This window comes from Ostrinia nubilalis, chromosome 21 (assembly GCF_963855985.1).
Source record: "Ostrinia nubilalis chromosome 21, ilOstNubi1.1, whole genome shotgun sequence".
Lineage (NCBI taxonomy): Eukaryota > Metazoa > Arthropoda > Insecta > Lepidoptera > Crambidae > Ostrinia > Ostrinia nubilalis.
Window position 1 is genome coordinate 539,390 of NC_087108.1, and position 20,287 is coordinate 559,676.

General features: G+C 36.1%; 1 protein-coding gene across 1 annotated transcript in view; it reads right to left on the reverse strand.

The window, feature by feature from the left end:
* LOC135082409 (calcium/calmodulin-dependent protein kinase kinase-like) overlaps positions 1–16,993 on the reverse strand; it is a 100,751-nt gene extending 83,758 nt beyond the window's left edge. Inside the window, exon 1 of the mRNA XM_063977204.1 lies at positions 16,520–16,993. Within this exon, the coding sequence (XP_063833274.1) occupies positions 16,520–16,578 (59 nt within the window). The 5' untranslated portion in view covers positions 16,579–16,993. The remainder of the gene's footprint in view (positions 1–16,519) is intronic.
* Positions 16,994–20,287: the final 3,294 nt, after the last annotated feature.

The following is a 20,287-nucleotide window of genomic DNA, read 5'->3' on the forward strand; positions in this document are numbered from 1 at the left end:
TAAGTACCTACATACGTATTTTCATTTATACCTACATAACTGCCTACTTACCCTTGGGTCGGAATAAAGATATTTTTGGATTTAAATGTAAGTAAAATATATTAACTTCTTTTTAAAAAATGTTTGGCTTTTCCGTAGGCATTGCTATTTTTCCAATACGCAAAGTTCTATTTGCTGCTATTCATACGGTTTGACAAAGGGGTTCTTTATCGATCTACGATTTAAAGTGTAATTAAGACGTCTCTCCTACATATCTATACCTACTTATAATAAATCTGTAGAGAGGTCAATTCTGTACATGAAATATAATTTTCAAAATAACTATCAGGGGGTGATACTGATGCCAAAAATGCAATCAGTAAAATTTTTGTCTGTCTGTCTGTCCGTCTGTATGTTCCTTATAGAAACAAAAACTACTCGACGGATTTTAACGAAACTTGGTACAATTATTCTTCATACTCCTGGGCAGGTTATAGTATACTTAGGAATTCTCACGGGAACAGGAATTAGCGGGAAAATCCTTTTGTATGAAAAATCTAAACCGCTTAAGTTAGACGCTTTAAATTTCGCACGTAGGTACTTTAGTAAACTAATTCCCACGGGAACGGGAATTCGCATTATTATACATATAATTCTTGACAATAAATAGTTTTATTAGCAACTAGCGGCCGCCCGCGACTTCGTACGCGTGGATCCCGTTTTACCCCCTTCATCTATCTTACGCGGTTTAGATTTTTTCGTTCAAATGTTTTTTCCCGTTCACGTGGGAATTTTGCAATATCCTGTTGTAACTAAGCTTTAAGTTTATTAAGATACCTACATGTCAAATTTCAAGCGTCTAACTAAAGCGGTTTAGATTTTTCATACAAAGGGATTTTCCCACGAATTCCAGTTCCCGTGGGAATTAGTTTACTAAAGTACCTACGTGCGAAATTTAAAGCGTCTAACTTAAGCGGTTTAGATTTTTCATACAAAAGGATTTTCCCGTTAATTCCTGTTCCCGTGGGAATTCCTAAGTATACTATAACCTGCCCAGGAGTATGAAGAATAATTGTACCAAGTTTCGTTAAAATCCGTCGAGTAGTTTTTGTTTCTTTAAGGAACATACAGACAGACAGACAGACAGACAAAAATTTTACTGATTGCATTTTTGGCATCAGTATCACCCCCTGATAGTTATTTTGAAAATATATTTCATGTACAGAGTTGACCTCTCTACAGATTTATTATAAGTACCTATAGAAGATAGAAAATGGAAATGTACTTCTGTTATGCTAATAACCTCAAAATCTGAAGCATTTTTCCTATTGTAACGAATCTCCCGCTTATCCGTGCTTTAAGTATCTACACTAATATTATAAAGAGGAAAACTTTGTTTGTTTGGTTGTAATGAATAGACTCAAAAACTATTGGACCGTTTTTATTAAATTCTTTCACCATTCGAAAGCTACATTATCCACGAGTAACAGGCTAAATTTTATTTTGGAAAATAATAGGGTTCCGTAAAATATGTAGGTACCTAATGTAGGCCACGCGCGCGAAGCCGCGAGCGAAAAGCTAGTGGAGTATAAGGTGACAATCGTTAAGTAATTTCACATATAAAAATCATTATTTCATTGCTTGGGGGTCTTGGGGCGAACGATGTATGGACGCAGAACAATATCCTTTATTTTCAAATTTAAGCAAAAAGCATTCTGTGGTTATAAAATACCTATGCTTATTTGCACCTAGTTTATCAATCACCATGTTAATTCCATGCTTTCTATCCAGTCGACTGCTCTAACGACAAGGGTGGGCAGTCGTTGAGATGACAGCGCGAAAATCGTCGGCATCCACTAATTATGACCCTTATGTACCACTATATTGACAAAGTTCTCCGTCTTCGTACGCGATATTGGAAATTTGGCATCTACCATCGGCTGATCTGACATTAGGCGTAGTCTGGCTTTGATATTCAATTTTCAACTGTATTACCTTGACAATCAGTTCAAAATTGATTACTAGAAAATTATTTGACAGACGATTTCTACTCTCGACAAATGCATTTGAATTAGCCCACAGGTACAGAAGGATTACTCCGCAAGACGATTTAAATAAATGCGAGTCTTGCTACGACGCGATACAGTGGAATTCAGCTCGCACAGCACTACGTACCTACAATTTTATTCACCTACAAGTTTTGTCTCTTTCTATCGCGTGCCTCTGAACTCTTCTTACGTTGTTAGGGTTGCTGTCTAGTGAAAAATTAATTAATCTACTTATATCTAATGAGGTACGTATGTAGGTAAGTACGCATTCATTATGGAAAACCTTGGTAGGTTAGGTTCCTATACTATCCTAAGAATTATTGATTACCTACATGACCAACATACCTTTCAGCATCTTTGGGAAGCGAAAAAAAAGATAAATCCGGTGTAGATTTCTTTTCGAATTTAAACACCCGAACCCCGCACAATATGTATTTCTCTTTATGTCCATTTTTAAATAATACTTCGATCATAGAATTAGGTACATACTACAACGCACGCCAGCGTCCTGACGGGCGCGCGCGTGACACTCGACTGGTATAATACCCGCCGGCGGGGCGCTTCGCTGTAGGTAATTATCGGATGTACCGCGCGGAGTGAGCCAGGCCTGGCCAAACGTCAAACCCATTAAGTCACTAAAACAGCACTAAACCAAATACGGCCGCAAGCAGACGTCAGTATGCGCATGTCAATAACCAAAATATTGCACTATTCTTTATCTCCCATATTATTTAAATAAATAAGCATAAATTGCTACCTATTGTTGGTTAGTCAAACGTAAAACTCATTAAGGTTGAGTTACACGCACCATCTTACTTCAACAGTAACTACAATAACAATAACCGGTGTTTTTAGTATGGAGTTTGAAAGATTATTGACGTTTGTTAAAGTACGATAGTGCAACCCAGCCTAAGTGACACAGACGATGCTTGCTTAAGTGAAACAGCAAATCGAGCGCACAGCGTTGAATAGAGCTCTGTGATTGGTTTATGTGTCGCACGTCCAGGCGCACTGTGAGACCTCATAGTAATGTTTGTGAATACGGGCGTTAAACAGCACTTAACCAAATACAGGCGTAAGCAGACGTCAAAGGCGCGTGCGCACACCGCATTGTCTCGGCCTTTGTGAGACGAAACATGTTGTTATGTCAATACACGCGTTTAAACCAGTTTCGGTGTAATAACAGGTTTGTGTGGAATTGTACAACTAGAGGTCAATTTAAAAAGGTTTATTTGTAAAAATAAAAGTACCTACGTACTTGATTTGGTCTTGTTTATGCATGAGGATTAGCCGCTTAACGTTCTAATAAGACCAAATAGAATGCCAGGGATTATTAAGACGTATTATGTCTTACGTAACTCCAGTACCTTTTTTTTTTTTACGTAGAGCAAAGCAACTTGTGTTATTTTACGAACTAAATAAAATTTTTCTTTTTTTCTTTCTTTAAGCTTTATTTTTCTTTTTCTATCAAACCTGGACTACGTATGTCCTAAATAAATTCACATTTTTTTTTATGAATATCCTTGTACATTTTTGCACTACGCTTCTAGTCCCAAACTAAGCAAAGCTTGTACAATGGGCTCTAGACAACGGATATAAACATACTTAAATACTTTTTTTTTGTAAATACATACATATTATTATTATACTACATAGCAACACCCATATACCTTGATTTACTCCATTTTCTTTTATTTTAGCTGTCACGTGCCGTCACGGTTTTTACGGCGATTCCGCTCCTACGGCATAATATACCGTACTTTTACGCCATCTGGTAGTCAACGTACACCCACTATTACCCATAATTTTTTATTGTTACTACAAGTAGTTCAAGTTAATTTTGTCCCGCAGTGAGTAGATTAGAAGATTATACGCGGTTAACGGTTATTGCAATGTTTCTTCTCCCTTCGTAATTCATGTATATTTTGTTTTAGTTTTTTTATGGGACCAGATGTTAACGAACAAACGGATCATGTGATGGTAAATTATTAAAGCCGCCCATAGACACCCGAAGTCCCGGCGAGTTACAGGTGCGTTGCCGGTCTTCGAGAACACTGCAATCCGGGCTTTTTCAAGGAATAGGCTAACAGGGTAGATGTACCATCTTAGACAGTATCTTGCTTAACACCAGGTGCGATTGCAGTCAAATATCTGCCTTGTTATGTTTCTTGGAAGCTTGTAGATCGTATCGTTATTGTTTCTACAGTCAGTAGGTCAAAATGTATATTTTTGTTTCAAAATAGCATCTATCAAAACCACTTAAGGACGCCACATAGCATTAAGTATGCGGTGTGTGTCTTAGGGCCCTCGCCCACGGCGACTTTTTGTAGCGATGCAGTCGCGCTGCTGTATCGCGTTAGTAGCGCGTTGGCATCTCTTCTATAGTGCGATGCAAATGCGACTAACGCGCGTTAGTAGCGATGCTGTCGCCGTGGGTGAGGGCCCTAAGACACACACCGTATGTGGCGTCGTTCGTACTCTTGGTCAATATGGCCAAAAAGCTTTGAACTTAAAAGACAAATATAGTCCTCAAATACAAGCGTGCCATAATCAGTACACCCTGTCCGGCGTAATGCGGGCCGCAGATTAGGACCCTCATTAGGGTCCTTACTTTAACAAGGGTTCCGTGCCTCCGCGTGACACTTTAACACTTTTTACCGAAATATTTTCGGCCTGCGCTATCCTTTTATCAGCGGACCCTTATTTGGGGGATGACCGACGTCTGTACGTGTGGTCAAAGTAGTGGTCAGATACATTTCTTTGGCAGATTGGCTGTACTTATCCCTGTTATTTACAAAGTCATGTTATTGACACGTTCGTTATTGCGGGCTAGATAGTCCGTCCAACGATTCTGAAACGTCATGTGGCAAAAATCGGAAAATAACCCAGTATTGGTATAGATGTCCAACAATGAACCATCTCAGATATTACATTGTCAGGAGGGCGCTGCTGGATTATTAGTTCCAATTTTTGCCACGTAGGACAACCATATAATTATGACATTTACAGAAGGGCGCTACTATCAACACTGGGTAGTTAGTTTTTATTTTTTCCACTTGACTTTTCAGAATCGTGGGACTAATATAGACTATAGTCAATATGATAATCTGGCACAGCACACTTCATTGTTGTCCAACTATACTTTGAATACATAGTCTAAACTTTTAACTATTTCTGACTCAAGTTTGACAGTTATCTGTTCTGTGTAATTGACATTTCGAGAGGACACGTCAGGATAGCGACACGTGCGCGCTCACATAAAATAGTCAATAAAATTAATATTAAAATTCGAAATACCACACCTGACCTATTACCATACTATTTGGAAGCTCTACAACAGGCATTTTATCTACCTGCTCAAACTTCTTATGAATAACAAATGCCCAAGCATTTTACTAGTGCTTCGCTTGCGTAATATTAATATGTAAAGAGATGAATAATTTGTCCATTGATTCACTATGTTTTTTTGGCACTGATCCGTTTATTTCAGGGTCAACATAATATTGGTATGTAAAAAGTGCTTTAAAAGCCTACTTGCAATATAAATGACTTTTATGAATTTAAGAGAAAAGTAGACCTTTTCTCATAAATTCGATATTATTTTTCCAGGTCCAATGTAAATATTTCTAATACCAAAATAAATTATAATGAAAAAGCGATCAACAAACATTTTAGACAGCGTAATTTTATCGTAGTTAATATTAGTATGGAATTTAATTGTATTTTATTTGCTTCAATAAATTGGAAATGTCGTACGAATAGCAAATTAATGTTAAAATTGTTTGATGAATATTTTGTAGGGCTCCGAAATTAATTTAAAGTAGTCTGGACATTTGCATTTATGTCTTACCACAGATTACAAAGCTTTGCATAATAAAATTAATAAGTTTTCGGGGTACTTGCTAATTTAATTGAATTTAAGGCTTCTAGGAATATTAAAGTTATTATCAATCCTACTAATATTATTAATGTGAAAGTTTGTATGGATGTCTGGATGTTGTCTGGTTGTTTGTTACTCTTTCACGCAAAAACTACTGAACGGATTTTGATGAAATTTTACAGATTATTGTTTATAACTTAGAATAACATTATAGGCTATAATTTATGATGATCTGTTACAAACTAAATTTCACGCAGGTGAAGCTGCGGGCAAAAGCTACTTTTTTATAATTAAACAGTTTTGGTATTTTTTATCAGGGCTGCCAATATTCACTCCCCTATTTATGCATAATACCTAAATACTGCGGTTATTAAACTTTTTAAATCACTTAATATACTTTGGTTATAAATGCTCCTAAAAAAGCTCCCAGCGGATTTCGAACCTGCAACCGCAACCACTATAAGTAAATAGTTAGTATGAAAACCACGAAAGTTTGTACTTGTATGAAATTCACGCAGTCTCAAAGGCCTATTATGATTTAATCACCATCCAATTTGACTCCACGACAAAAGTTGTTAAACTACAAATTACGAAATATGAAAGCTCCTCCATAATAATTATCTTTATTAACTTTACTTTTGTCACTTGCATAATTACGCGTGTCGTTAATGAATAACACGTCTTAATTAATGTGGTAAATTAAATGTCGTTTGTAAAGCATCTAATTAGGCATTCATAGGGGAGACCGAGGAGAGTTGACTTGTAGCAGAGGTATTGTAACAAAGTCAGTTTCTTTGAAACTAAGAAGGTACCAAGGCGAAGCGGAGCGGAGAATAGGCTAGATGACAAAATTTTAATTATTTGTCCGTCAGACAGATAATTAAAAAATATTAGACTCATATTTTTTATTTTCTTTCATAATTAAATAATAACAGTGCTACATCGAGTTGAAATGGCGCGTTACGTCACGCTTGAGTAGATTTTTTACTCAAAAGTGACGTCACGCGACATTTTAACTTAATATAATTACTGTAATTTTTCGATTATGAAAAAAATTCAAAAATATGTGTCCAAATTTTTTTTATTTTCTGTCTGACGGACTAAATAGAATTTCGATTTCATTACCCAGTCATCATCCCTATTGGGTGGACTATTTTTTCTATAGAATTTGACAGTGGCGACGGCGTGGCGTGAAGCGAAGAGAATGGAAATAATGAAATCTGATTGGTTATTCAACACACTTCTCCGCTCCGTTCCACTCTGCTCCGCCTTGGTGGAAACTGGGCCTAAGACTGTTATCAACTTCGTCCGGTCGCCGAGCACGTACAATTTGGTCCAATGACCTCAAGCTACCCATCCTTATCGCTTGCGCGTAATTATATTGCTGTCACGCTCGCACACTCACTGCTTCCACCCGTCGCACAGTCGCGACAGCAATATAATTACGCGTGAGCGATAAGGATGGGTAGCTTGGGGTCATTGGACGAAATTTTACAAGCTCGACGACCGGATTTTAGTTAGGAACTTCGTACTTTCATTGCTTTTTCGACTTCATAGTTTGCGTGAAACTGTCAGTTCGCTAACTATCATAAATGTAGAGAAATTGGCTTTGTGACAACTCAACTCTGTTACAATTCTCCCCAGTCTCTCCTAAGTAACAAATAAGCGGGCCGTTCTTACTTTCTACATGCCCGTGCTGTGGTAATGAGTTCGGGAAATTGAGTGAAATTTCTACGAAGCTACAGAAGTTGGTGTACGTTGTTATAAAATTTTCTACTGAAACTAAGTTTTTCCGTTTGATGTTTGAGACGGGGATGTTGTTTATGTATGTAAACAACTAGTAGCTCTTTACCGACCTCAACTTTACGAGGTGAAGGATTTTTGAACAATAAACTCATGTTTCTAACGCACGTACCTACTTAGTCCTTCGATGTTTTTAATCATCATCGTTTTAGTCACAGGACGTTCACTCCTGAACATAGGCCTCCCCCAATGATTTCCAGATTGGTCGGTTGGTAGCGGCCTGCATCCTTGGCCTTCCTGCTACCTTTATGAAGTCATCCGTTTTAATCATTAAACTTAAATGATACTTATCTAAAACTAAAAATGTCTGTCATCGGTTCAATACCATCATCAGAGCAAACTTGGTGACAATGAAACCACGTAAAAATATCCTCATTCGAACAATAAAATAACAAAAAAATAGCGGAGAAATCGGTTAACAACACATAACAGTCGAACATTCTCGTAGATTTTTTTTGGATTACGTAAGTAGATTAAATATCTAGTCCGTGAAAAATAGGATTTTATTCCATCTAACTTCATTTCTTAGGCTAGCGTATAAAAAGCCATGTTTTAAATGTTCTTCAAACAACCATTGAAATTGGCATCACCTACAAGCAATGTAAAACTTCACCCGCCCACCTTTATATTGTGAGCATGCTAAGCAGTGTAGTCACAGCACACTATATTTAGCGGCCCCGTCACAGTTCATCTCAGGTTATCACTCGAAGAACATGTTTGTATTGAATACTCTCAGACAAAGACTACTTGTGAGTTGTGATGCCAGATGTCGCAGATAATATCTTATGCGTAAATTATAATATCAATATACACTCAACATCAAATAAATCGCACCTTCCGCGACAGGCACTTTCAAACGTATGCATACCCACTTCCCACCAATATTGGCACCATTTAAAAGCCTAGTTCTAAACTTCATTTCATTAAAGGGAAGGTTTTTACCTCAACGTCTAAACTTCATCCAATCGACAACTCAAACGTCTATTAAATGAGACATTTCCATAAGACAAAATTTATTCGTCGCTTTTTCTTATTTAAAGCAAAAGAAGAATGACAACATTAACGCCCGTATTCACAAAAGATGCTTGCTTAAGTGAAGCAGCATAGAACGCACAGCGTTGAATAGAGCTCTGTGATTGGTTCGTTTGTCACCCTGTACGTCCGCGCGCACTGTGAGACCTCATAGTAATGTTTGTGAATACGGTCGTAAATTACTCAAAAAATTCTGAGTCGAAACTCGTGCGAATCTTCTATAGATTGAAGAATTATTTGGGCTCATTCAGGCTTGAATTGAATCAAGATTTGACCGTCATTTTATTAATTTGGATCTATGCATAATTGCATAAGTTATACGCTATCCAGCTACCAAAGTAACAGGTATTCCGTTCAGTCACGGTTCAGTTTTGTTTATGGCTAAGTAAAAAAAATCATTTGTTAGATTTGTTATAATATAGATGCTTTGCGTGAGGAAACCGTGACATTTTATCTATTATTAAGCGATTTGACATAGCGTGAGGCGGCATAATCGAAATTGTCAGCACTACGCAACTTGGATTTATATCTACTGTTGGGTTTCTAAATCATCGGCCTGTAATAAACGAATAATTGTATTAGAATATTAGCTGCTAAATGATGTCCATTGCTGGACAAGAGTCTGTCAAGGATTTCCACAACTCCAACTACAGGTAGGTACATATTATCGAACAAAAACCATGCGAGTTGATAAATACACTCTTAAATTGCACGATTAAACACTTTCAGCTACATCTGTGAGAAAGAACCATCCAATTAATCGTGGCCAATTAAATAGAATGTTTCTTCCAAAGCAATTTCTTCTCATGTTAGTTTCATGTACGAAGAATCGTTTTAATTAATGTTAAATTAATCTGTAATCACGTTTCCAAATGAATGGATTCCGTGTGATTTTAAAATTAATAACAAGCAAACTTTCTATAAAACTTTTCCCCGAGACCAACTATGTAGTTATACGGGAGTTGCAGTGGGAACGAGAGGTGGGAACCGTCCCGCCCTGCAAAACGGAGGGTACTTATATTTATTACCCCCACTTTCCACCGGAAATGCAGTAGAGAGTTCAATTTATTTTTATTGCTGTCTGATTGGAAGTACTGGAACTACACTCAACATCAAATAAATCGCACCTTCCGCGACGCGAACTTTAAAGATTTTATTCTTACACAATCATGGTGCCCCAACAATATTGGTGTTATTTGAAAACCTAATAAATATCCTTAAAGAAAAACACATTTAATTTCTTAATAAATGATTAACATCCCAACTAATATTATAAATGCGAAAGTAACTCTGTCTGTCTGTCTGTCTGTCTGTCTGTCTGTCTGTCTGTCTGTCTGTCTGTCTGTCTGTCTGTTACGCTTTCCCGCTTAAACCTCGCAACCGATTTTGATGAAATTTGGCATAGAGATAGTTTGAGTCCCGGGAAAGAACATAGGATAGTTTTTATCCCGGTTTTTGAAACAGGGACGCGCGCGATAAAGTTTTTCTGTGACAGACAAAATTCCACGCGGGCGAAGCCGCGGGCGGAAAGCTAGTACACCATAAATGTGACTTGAAAAAAGACCTCACTTTGGGCTCACCTCTGGGATCAATTAAACCAATTTTTATGGTTCTAAAACCAAATAATGATCTCACGTGTCCTCTTTAACAGATGGATAGCGATTAATCCCAACTTAACAGTTTGATAGCCATAAAAATTGGCTGAAACGTAACTACCTATTTTTTGAAGTGACTCTGGATCCTTCTAAAGACAAATTTTTGGGATAAAAACCTTTCCTTTAATGAAATGCAGTTTAGAACTAGGATTTTAAATGGTGCCAATATTGGTGGGAAGCGGGGATGCATACGTTTGTAAGTGGAGGTGCGATTTATTTGATGTCGAGTGTATTTTAGCCGCGAACTTAGTTCTGCATAGAGCTTTCCAATCAATTGAGTTGTTTATTTTATGGCCACTCGGAGATGACATAAAAGCTTTGGTAGGCTTCAGTTTTATGATAGGTATATTAAGTGCTTGATTTATTTTCAATCATAGAGTAAATTGTGCAGAATTTATGGCTTTGGACATCTTCATCATTATTTTTCTTTGAACTCGGTTTGTAGAGATGCTCATAAATTGTTTATGTCTGCCAGTAAACATATTAATTTTCTTATACTAACCATAATTCATGATCTTTTCGACATCTAATTTAAGTATCAACAAAATTGTAGCTAATTTGATTGGCAAATAAATCAATGTCTTGAAATTCAGTTTGAGTAATAATTTATTTGTCCACAAAGACAATAAATAAATTAAACTTCAATTACTCAACGAAGACTAATCAACAAAATTTCTAACAAGCATAAATCATTAATAGAAACTGTATTTCATTTATACGTCTTTTGTTTGGATCCACTCAGGCGTGTTTTAAAAACTATATTGTCTATTGTAATGGCCAGTGTTTTTGATGATTGTGACTTATCAACGCGTCGATCGCGTAATGGCGTTAATAATTGTCATGTGTCCATGTTATTTCAACATCTAGCGGTAAGGCCGGCTACACACGTTGGCCCCAACATTGGACCCAACGCCACTCGGGACTATTCCCACCTCTCGTTCCCACCACTGCAACTCCTGTGTAGCCAGGATCTACAGCTTGACCGCCACAAAAACCCAACCAATGAAGGTCAAGTTTAACTGTCATTGGACCCGCAACGCCACTCGTCCAAATTCTAATCTCTACTCAGAAATTGGACGAGTGGCGGTGACAGTGATCTCAAAAATAGTAGATATTGACATAAACATGGGACAAGCTATTTTCTGGATTCACGTATTGTGCGATTGGAGTTGGGGTTAAACTTTTATAACAAAAATGGAACATACGGCATGCGCTTACGTTGCTATGGTTGAAACAAGGCCCTCTGATAACATGGCGAATGTCAGTGTCAGTGAATCTGTCAAAAATGATGTCCTGGGACATCATTACGTCCCTCGCATGACTAACTATCCTATCTCAGTCTTTTGGCGATTTAATAACTCAAGTCCTAACGAACTACAAATTTTTTCCTGCTTCCATTGTCTACGATTTTCTCTAACTCACGTTTCTGTATGTACCTATTTTTCCTCCCACGAGGTCCGTAAAGTATAAACAGAAACTAAAATTGAAATGACCTAACTGAAAACCCGTGGTTTTGAGAAAGTGGCAAAACTGAGATAGGATAGTTAGTCATGCGAGGGCCGATTTGAGTGTGGCACTTTAGAGATGCTTTATTTATGCCGTATCTTCACTTTTTATTTTAATCTAAATGTTGAGGCCGTCGTGTGGAGCGGGCCTTAACCAATAGCTTGTGTTATTCGTTTAATGTGTCACGTTGGAAAGCGATAAAATTATGGTTGAAGCTCTAAAAGGGACATTAAATTGTTTTATAAATACCTGGAAGCTGCCTGCGGTTTTGTCCGCGTGGATTTTGAAATGACACAAAGTTATAATAACGTCAAATAATTGGTATTTTAAAAATGATAATTTTGTATACTTTTTCAACCCCTTAAACTAGTTTCTCTAGTAAGTACCTATAGTTAATTAAAATTATTTTGCTTGAGTTATTTACGAGTTTACGAGTAGATACATTTCAGATCTGCAATGATTTTATTAGTTCAATACCTAATCTAACAGACTAGCATTTGTCAAAATGTCTGCTTACATGTATTTTAGTTTCTCAAAAAAGTACAAAAGTTGCAAAAAACCTTTGACTTCTAAGAACGGTCTCTGGGGTCTGCATCCGATAGCGTAACCTTTTTTATGTCGTCCGTCTATCGGGCAGGTGGGCGCTTCCCGCAACCTTCAATCACGAAACTTGTGTCCCCGTGGGCGATCGGTTCCGAAAATATTCGCGATTTGTATATTGACTTAGGACAAAAAGCCCATGACTCTTGGGATATCGTTGCTATCTTGTTTATTCTTAGGCTCGGTTTCCACCAAGGCAGAGCAGAGCGGAGCAAAGAAGTGTTATCGCTTCGTTTCGCTTCGGTGGAAATGGATAAAGCGGAGAAGAGCGTAGAAGTGTCGGTTGAACTTGTTTTTCTATAGGTAGGTCATTCTTGGCGAATAGTGTTAAAATGTCTAATAAAATACCTCAATCTCTTATAGAACTATTCATAATTTCAAAGTGCAGGTTATGAAAATCTTTATGAAAAAAGGATACTATAAAGTAAACGATTATTTAAATGACAAGAGTGCGTGGACTCTACCTAGCTTGCACTTATTACGTACCCATTACTGTATTGGATTGAAAAACAGGCTGACAAAGGTGACTGAGTTTCTTCCGCCACTTCTTCTCAGCACCAGCCCATATGTTGTCCCGAAGTGGTGGTAGGGCAAGCTATATTTGGGACGTGTATAATATGTGCCCTAGAAAGGAACTATGTACTGAATAAATTATTTCATTTCATTTCATATAATTTAACCGCACCGCGCGCAGTACGAAGGTGCAGAGTGGAGCTGTGCTAAGCAGTGCGGTGTTTCATATAGCAATAGACTGACAGCTGACAGCTACGCACAGCTCACACATCTCAGGGTTTGGGGTGAGATGGTGTAACCCGGCCCAAGTTGTCATACAGAAGAGCAGTCTCATTCTAACACAAGTTTTTCAAACTTAAAAGGATGAGACTCACAATATCATTGTTAAGACTTTTATCGATAAATAAATAATTTTGAATTTTTGAATTTTTTGAATTTGAATCTCCTCTCGCCGCCGCACCGCTCCGCCTTATTGGAAAGCGGGCCTTATGGTATTTTTAGAACGGATTGATCCAGAGATTACCCATACTCATTCATACATGAGTAGTTGAACAAACAATCATGTTTGATGCATTATTAATAGCTATTTGTATGACTAGCTAGCAAAGTTGGCATCGTAACTATAATAAATTACCTAGTTAATAAACTTTGGATTGAATATCAGGTAAGTACTTGGTTTTCCTTTCCTACAGAAATAATGTAAACATTAACATTTTTATGATACTAATGCCCGTTTTCACCATCAATCCCAAATTTTTAAGTGACCCCTATGGTAACATTTAACAGCCATTTTCTTTTCATAGGGGTCACTTAAAAATTAGGGATTGATGGTGAAAACGGGCATAAGGCTGAGTTGCATCACTTTATTTTAACCGTGACTATACCTAACCATAACCGGTGTTTTTTGTATGGAGTTTGGCAGACTTTTGACGTTTGTTAAAGTAAGATGGTGCAACCCAGCCTAAGAATAATTTCTGGGCAGATTTATACGAGTATCTAAGATTTGCTCTATTTCTGCGTACTGTGCATAAGATGAAAGGCGGTCACATTTTCCGAAAAAGTAGCGTTGCACTCTCGTCGCTTTTCGTTGCACTTACGTCGGCTGTCTACTTACCAGAAGTTTTTGTTTTATAGACTATTTAGATAGTAGTGCTTATAAATAAGTGCTACTTGTGGTCTAAACTGAATAAATATTTTTTATTTTGGTTTTGAAAATAATCAAAATTTATTTAAAGAAAATAAATTGGGTTGGATGGGCTTCATCAAATGAATGGGCAATCTAAACTTTAGTCAATCAATCAAAAGTTCACCTGAACTAAATAAAATAGTTCTTGAAGTTTGTAGTATCTTTTACCTACTTATAACTTTGATTTAGCATATTTCTGTTTCTCTTATTGTTTTCAAATCATAAACTAAGTATTAGGGTGGTCCTTATTTTTCGACTTTTGAATTTTCCCCGGGGCACTTTCTCATTCGATTATATACCTCTAAATATGAAATTAGCATTTTTTGTTTTTTTTTTTTGGTTAAGATTTAGAGGTCGCTACCAGCTGTCAAAATATTTACAAAAGCTTTGAAGATCTTAAATCATGGTTTCATAAATGTTTTAAGTGTTTATATCACATTTTAGGTGCAAATGAACATCGCATAGATAGAATAGACAATCGCTTCTTGTCCCCTTCTCCCCTCAACTCCTAGAGCTCTTCTGTACCGACCATGGTACCGACGCGCCGAGATACTAACAAGTAAACACTTATATCTTAAAAATAATTGATTCAAATAATGTACATTGTACATACTATCTTAGTTCATAGCAACAACAATAATTTTGTAATATTTTTATTTGGCTTTGGCTAAAAATAAATGAATCTAACAAATATAGATTTTGTGTTTTTACTTAAAATTCAAACCTTGGTAGCGACCCCTAAATGTCTTTTAAAAATTAAAAAAAAAATAATGAAAGACTTTCATATGGTATATATTCAAATTACGTGGTGCCCCGCAAAATATAAGAAAAAACATTTTTTTTCGTAGAAATAAGGACCACCCTACTAAGTATAGATAAAATATGTATCTATAAACAGCTCATCTTTAAAAGTAAGAGAATGTTTCATGAAAACATCGCGTAGAAACATTATACTTTTGAATTACTAGATCATTATACAATATTGTTGCATGTAGCACCTAAGTAAGTATTAAAACAAAATAAGGTGTCAGTGTTTGGCATTAAGTATGTACATTGTACGTCGTACGATTACATAAAGTGATTTATACGACGTTAAGTACATAAGCTAATGAGTATTAACTTGAACATAATTTAATGTTGTTATTACGCCTAGTACATGGTATTATTTACGTGGTATTTACTTAAAGTTTATTACTAAGTTATGAGTAACACTCATAAAACTCATTTATTATTATTATTTTTGCAAATAGGCTTTTAAAAACCACTTTTACACGTCCCAGTATTAACCCTACCACTGCTTCGGGACAATAAATGGGCCAGTGCTGGGAAGAAGCAGCGCAAGAAACTCAGTCACTATTGTCAGCCTCCTTTTCAAGGGTTTATTAATAGTCCTTAAAATATACAAATTATAGTCATAAGTATTGATGCGAGCTAGGCAAACATTCCAAACATTTTTATCTTTTATATAGCCATCAACTTTATAGTAGCCCTTTTTCATTAAGGTGCTTTTAATGTGCTTTAAATAGGAAACTCTATTAATAACTTCAATATAATGTCGTTTTGAAGAATCAATTAAGTTTTCATAGAATAAAAAAGTCGGTTCTTTTCTAGCGCAAATTAAACTTAATTATTTCTTTTTCTGTTCCGCGAGAAATGCACCAGCATCCTCGCTTCCTTTCTTCATGGACGCGCCATTTTTTAGAAAAAGGTTTTGTTTCCATTAATTTAATGTTTATTTTACTTTCACGTTTAAGTATGGTTAACATCTTTAAGTAAGTAGTTAAATAACTACATTCAACAACAAAAAAATACAGAGAAAAGGTACATGGCATAGTACCTAAATTTTTCAATCAATCACTATTTCTGTTGCTTAGGTATACAAAGTATCTATTAAATTAAATTAATATTTTATGTAGGTATACTTAGTTGTTGTTTAAAGTTTAAATGTCAAATGTCTTAGGTACGTGAATTAATATTCTTCTGTAAATAACCCAAGTAATTTACATAAAACATATTAGAATTATGGAAATAGAGAACCTCGAGAATATTAACGTGTTATGTTTAAGATAAATAGTTGTTTTAGAAGTTGCTTCCCAAAAACATTGTTTAAAGATCTTAAAACTAGTTGCGAAATTGGACATTAAGAGCGACTTAATTTCGTAAAAACAACTTTAACACGTATTTGGTAGTGTCAAACGTGTTGTCAACTACCTTGACCTAAAGTACATACTTCGACAAATCTTCGGCGTTTAATCTAGAGCACTTTATTATCACGATTTAATCGAATTTTCCATTAGAAACAAATTAATAAACTCACCTGTCAACTAATCCCGCCTTTTCTGTATTGCATTCCGAATCCACCACAACACCGTTCATTTTTTAAATCACTTTCACTAATCAAAATCAGACCAAAGAGTTTTACACATAGATAATAAGACACTTTACGATATAAGCAAGAAGTTTTTACTTGCAGCTACACTTTTAAAACACTGGCACAAAAGTTTGTGACACCAAAAAGGCTGATTGAGCACCATGTACTTTTTAAACTTTTTAAAACTCCACTGATATGTTTTGAAATTGGAACAGAAGATTATGTAGTGACCCGAGAGTATTTGCTCGCACGTGCACTGCCTATTTTTATTTTGTTTCGATTGAGTTCGCGTAAGCGAAGTAAAGTTTGTGGGGAGATGGAGCGAGCGTCTGTGTGGGTCAGAGTTCCATGCGGCAATGTTGGTGTGTACGTACGGAGTGTGGACTGGCCGAAACTAGCAAAGAGGGTCGCGCAGATGCGTCATTTACAACAAGTGCGAAATAGGCAGAATGTGAAGATATGTTTTCGTTAAAAGTGCTGACAATACATTTTGAGTGACACAGATTTATGTTACATCATTTTAATAAATATGACTTGGCAACATTTTATTTAATATTTACATGATGTTTGTGACATACATTATTTTTTATTTTCTATGTTATTTAGATAATTAAGTTATACGGAAAATCTTTTAAAGATGTTGACACATCCGAATATTAACCGATATTTAAATGTGCTCTATCGTTTTCTCACAATTGTTATTTCTACCTACTTACCCATCTGTATACCAGTACAAGTTTATTCTATGCCCCAAACCAGTTGCTCCATAGAGCAAGTGTGCTGCGCGCGCACTCGCAAACTCCACGCTAGTTTATTTGCGGGTTTACGGACACCGTAGAGGCATTCTCACCTTTGGGAAACTTGGGACAACTGGAAAACAACCAACTTTGGGGTCTAAATTTAAACTTTCAGTTCTGCGGTCTCAATTTGCTTTTAATTTACCGCTTAAGCAGAATTTGTATTCTCTAGTTGGTGTTTTAATAAAAATTATGTATTAATATTTTGCCGACCATGGCTAGACGACTCAAAATATTAATAACTTGAAGAAATCTACTAATAACTTATAAATAAGAATAATAACTACAAGAATCTAGTAAAGAAAAAGTAGTGTCAATATAACTGAGATTTACGGTTGCTATTTTATTAAGTTTTACGTGTTAGACAGGCCATTAATATCAATTTAGTCAGTGTTGACTACAATTGGTTATCCAAATACGTTTAATCAGTTGACAAAGTTCGATCCCCGTCGACACGGCTGGACTATTGTGTTGAATCCATTCTTTACAAATGATAATGTATCTAGCTAGTCAGGGAGGTTAATGGAATGTTAGAAAATTTCGTACTATTACTAAGTGGCATAGTAGGTAGGTACTAGTGGCGACCACGAGCCAGAAGACTTAGCGTGGGCAGGCCTCCCACTAGGTGGACCGACGATCTGGTGAAGGTCGCAGGAGGTGCCTGGATGCGAGCGGCGCAGGACCGGTCTTCGTGGAAATCCTTGGGGGAGGCCTTTGTCCAGCAGTGGACGTCTTTCGGCTGAAACGAACGAACGATTACTAGGTATAAAAAAAAACTTGTGTTCTTATTATTTTTAGCAATTTGTTACAAATGTAAAATAAAATAAAGGAATGTTTTACAGGTGAAAAATGTACGAGTATGTATCTATCAACACATAATTTTTTGCAGTGATATATTATACATTTGTGAGTTTATGTAACTTGTTTGTATGAAAATATCAAGGTGTTTCTATTTCTGTGGAGCTGACCGTTTGTTATGCCCACCGCTCATTCAAAAATATTATTGTGAAAAATCAGACGTATCCAAATAAACTTGTTTTTGGTGGCATTTTTACCAGTCAGAATCTTTTCGAAAATAAATTAAATAACTAAGTAAAAATGGTACTTAATACTACGAGTAAACAAATGAAGTGTACATTTAAGAGTAGAGTCTTGTTACTTACAAATCTAGAAATACTAAAGTATTTGAGTTGTCACACTTTGCCATGTATTCTGTTACGTGAAGCTTACTCGACCGTTTCGGTGCATCCCGAGATATATTGTGTTTAGCGGCTTAGAGAGCAGCTGACGAAGCAGTTCCTGGAGGTATTACAGCATTTCGGAGCTGTTTGGAGAGTTATTTGTTTACATTGCAGACAAATGTTACAGTTTATTAAAGTGAAGATTAAAACTTAATTTGATGGTGGATGAAAAATTTAAATAAAGGAAAGGTTTTCAAGATTGATTTAAATATTAATTGCGTATTTGGGAGTGCATGGAACGTAGAGTTTATAAAATAAGTATTATAACTCTATAATTAGTATCATGAGTAAAACTTGAACTTAGTTCAGTCCTGTTTCATTATTAAAATACTAAATAGTAATCTCAGATCGAGGCTCGTAGGACTGCAATATGGTATGCACTCGTTGGAATTACAGTGTAGAATTGATCACTTGAAATTGAGCAACTTTTGCGACTAACCTCAAAAATGTCCTTGCAGTTGAGCATTTTTTGAGACAAACCTCAAAAATTAAAATTCTCTAGTTGACCCACTATCATGTATCGTAGCCACATGTGGCTTACTCGGCCGTTTGGTGCATCCAGGATTTATCGCCTCGGCTTAGAGTGCGCGGACGCTGACTCGGCTCTGTGGGCTTATTGAGGCTTTAGGGATGTTTTTGTTTAGGTATAGTTAGGTACTTTGGCTGAATTGGGTAATAGGTACAGTTACCAAAGAATACAATACTTGAAATTCAAGCTTACTGTGTTCCATTTTACCTACGTAATAGAATGCACATGTATCATCACCATAAACATTGAACAAAAGCTCAAGTTCCTTATTATAAAAAAGATAAACGCCCGTTGAACACTGATTTAAAATGTCATTTCCATACTAAATGTGTCTTTAGTCAAGTTCAAGGTGCGTTTAACTTTTTGTAATAAGGCCACAAGCGTTTAGTTTTTTTTAAACATACGTTAGCCGCCTTTTAATGTCATATAAGTAATTTATTTCCTGCAAATAGGCTTTTAAGAAGTGCTTTTACACGCATTACTTTAACGCTAACTGCTTCGGGACAATAAAGTTTGATCAAGTGACGCTGATATTAAAACTTTGACAACACTTGAAAAGTTAATCCTTGCGAATAAATCACATTATTAGAGTCTAAAATTTCTAATTATAATTATAATTAAAATTTCGTATGCATAAAATAATCCTATAGGATTTTAAATCCTATTAAAACAATGTAACATCAACATGACAGTTTGTTTACGTAAGCTGACCTTTAAAAGTCAAAGCTTTCGTTAAAGCTTCCAAGAAGCTGGGCAAAAGCTAGCTTCAGAAGGGATTAGCGAAAACTGAGCTTTAGGTTCAGAAGCCCTGTAAATATTGGCTTCCATCCTACTAATATTTTATAAATGCGAAAGTTTGGATGTCTGGATGTTTGTTACTCTTTCACGCAAAAACTGCTGAACGGATTTTGATGAAACTTTACAGTACTATTGTTTATAACCCAGAATAACATAATTATCCTATCCTATCAATATTATAAATGCGAAAGTTTGGATGTCTGGATGTTAGTTACTCTTTCACGCAAAAAATACTGAACAGATTTTGATGAAACTTTACAGTATTGTTGTTTTTAACCCAGAATAACATATAGGCTATAATTTATGACGATCTGTGACATACGAAATTTCACGCGGGTGAAGCCGCGGG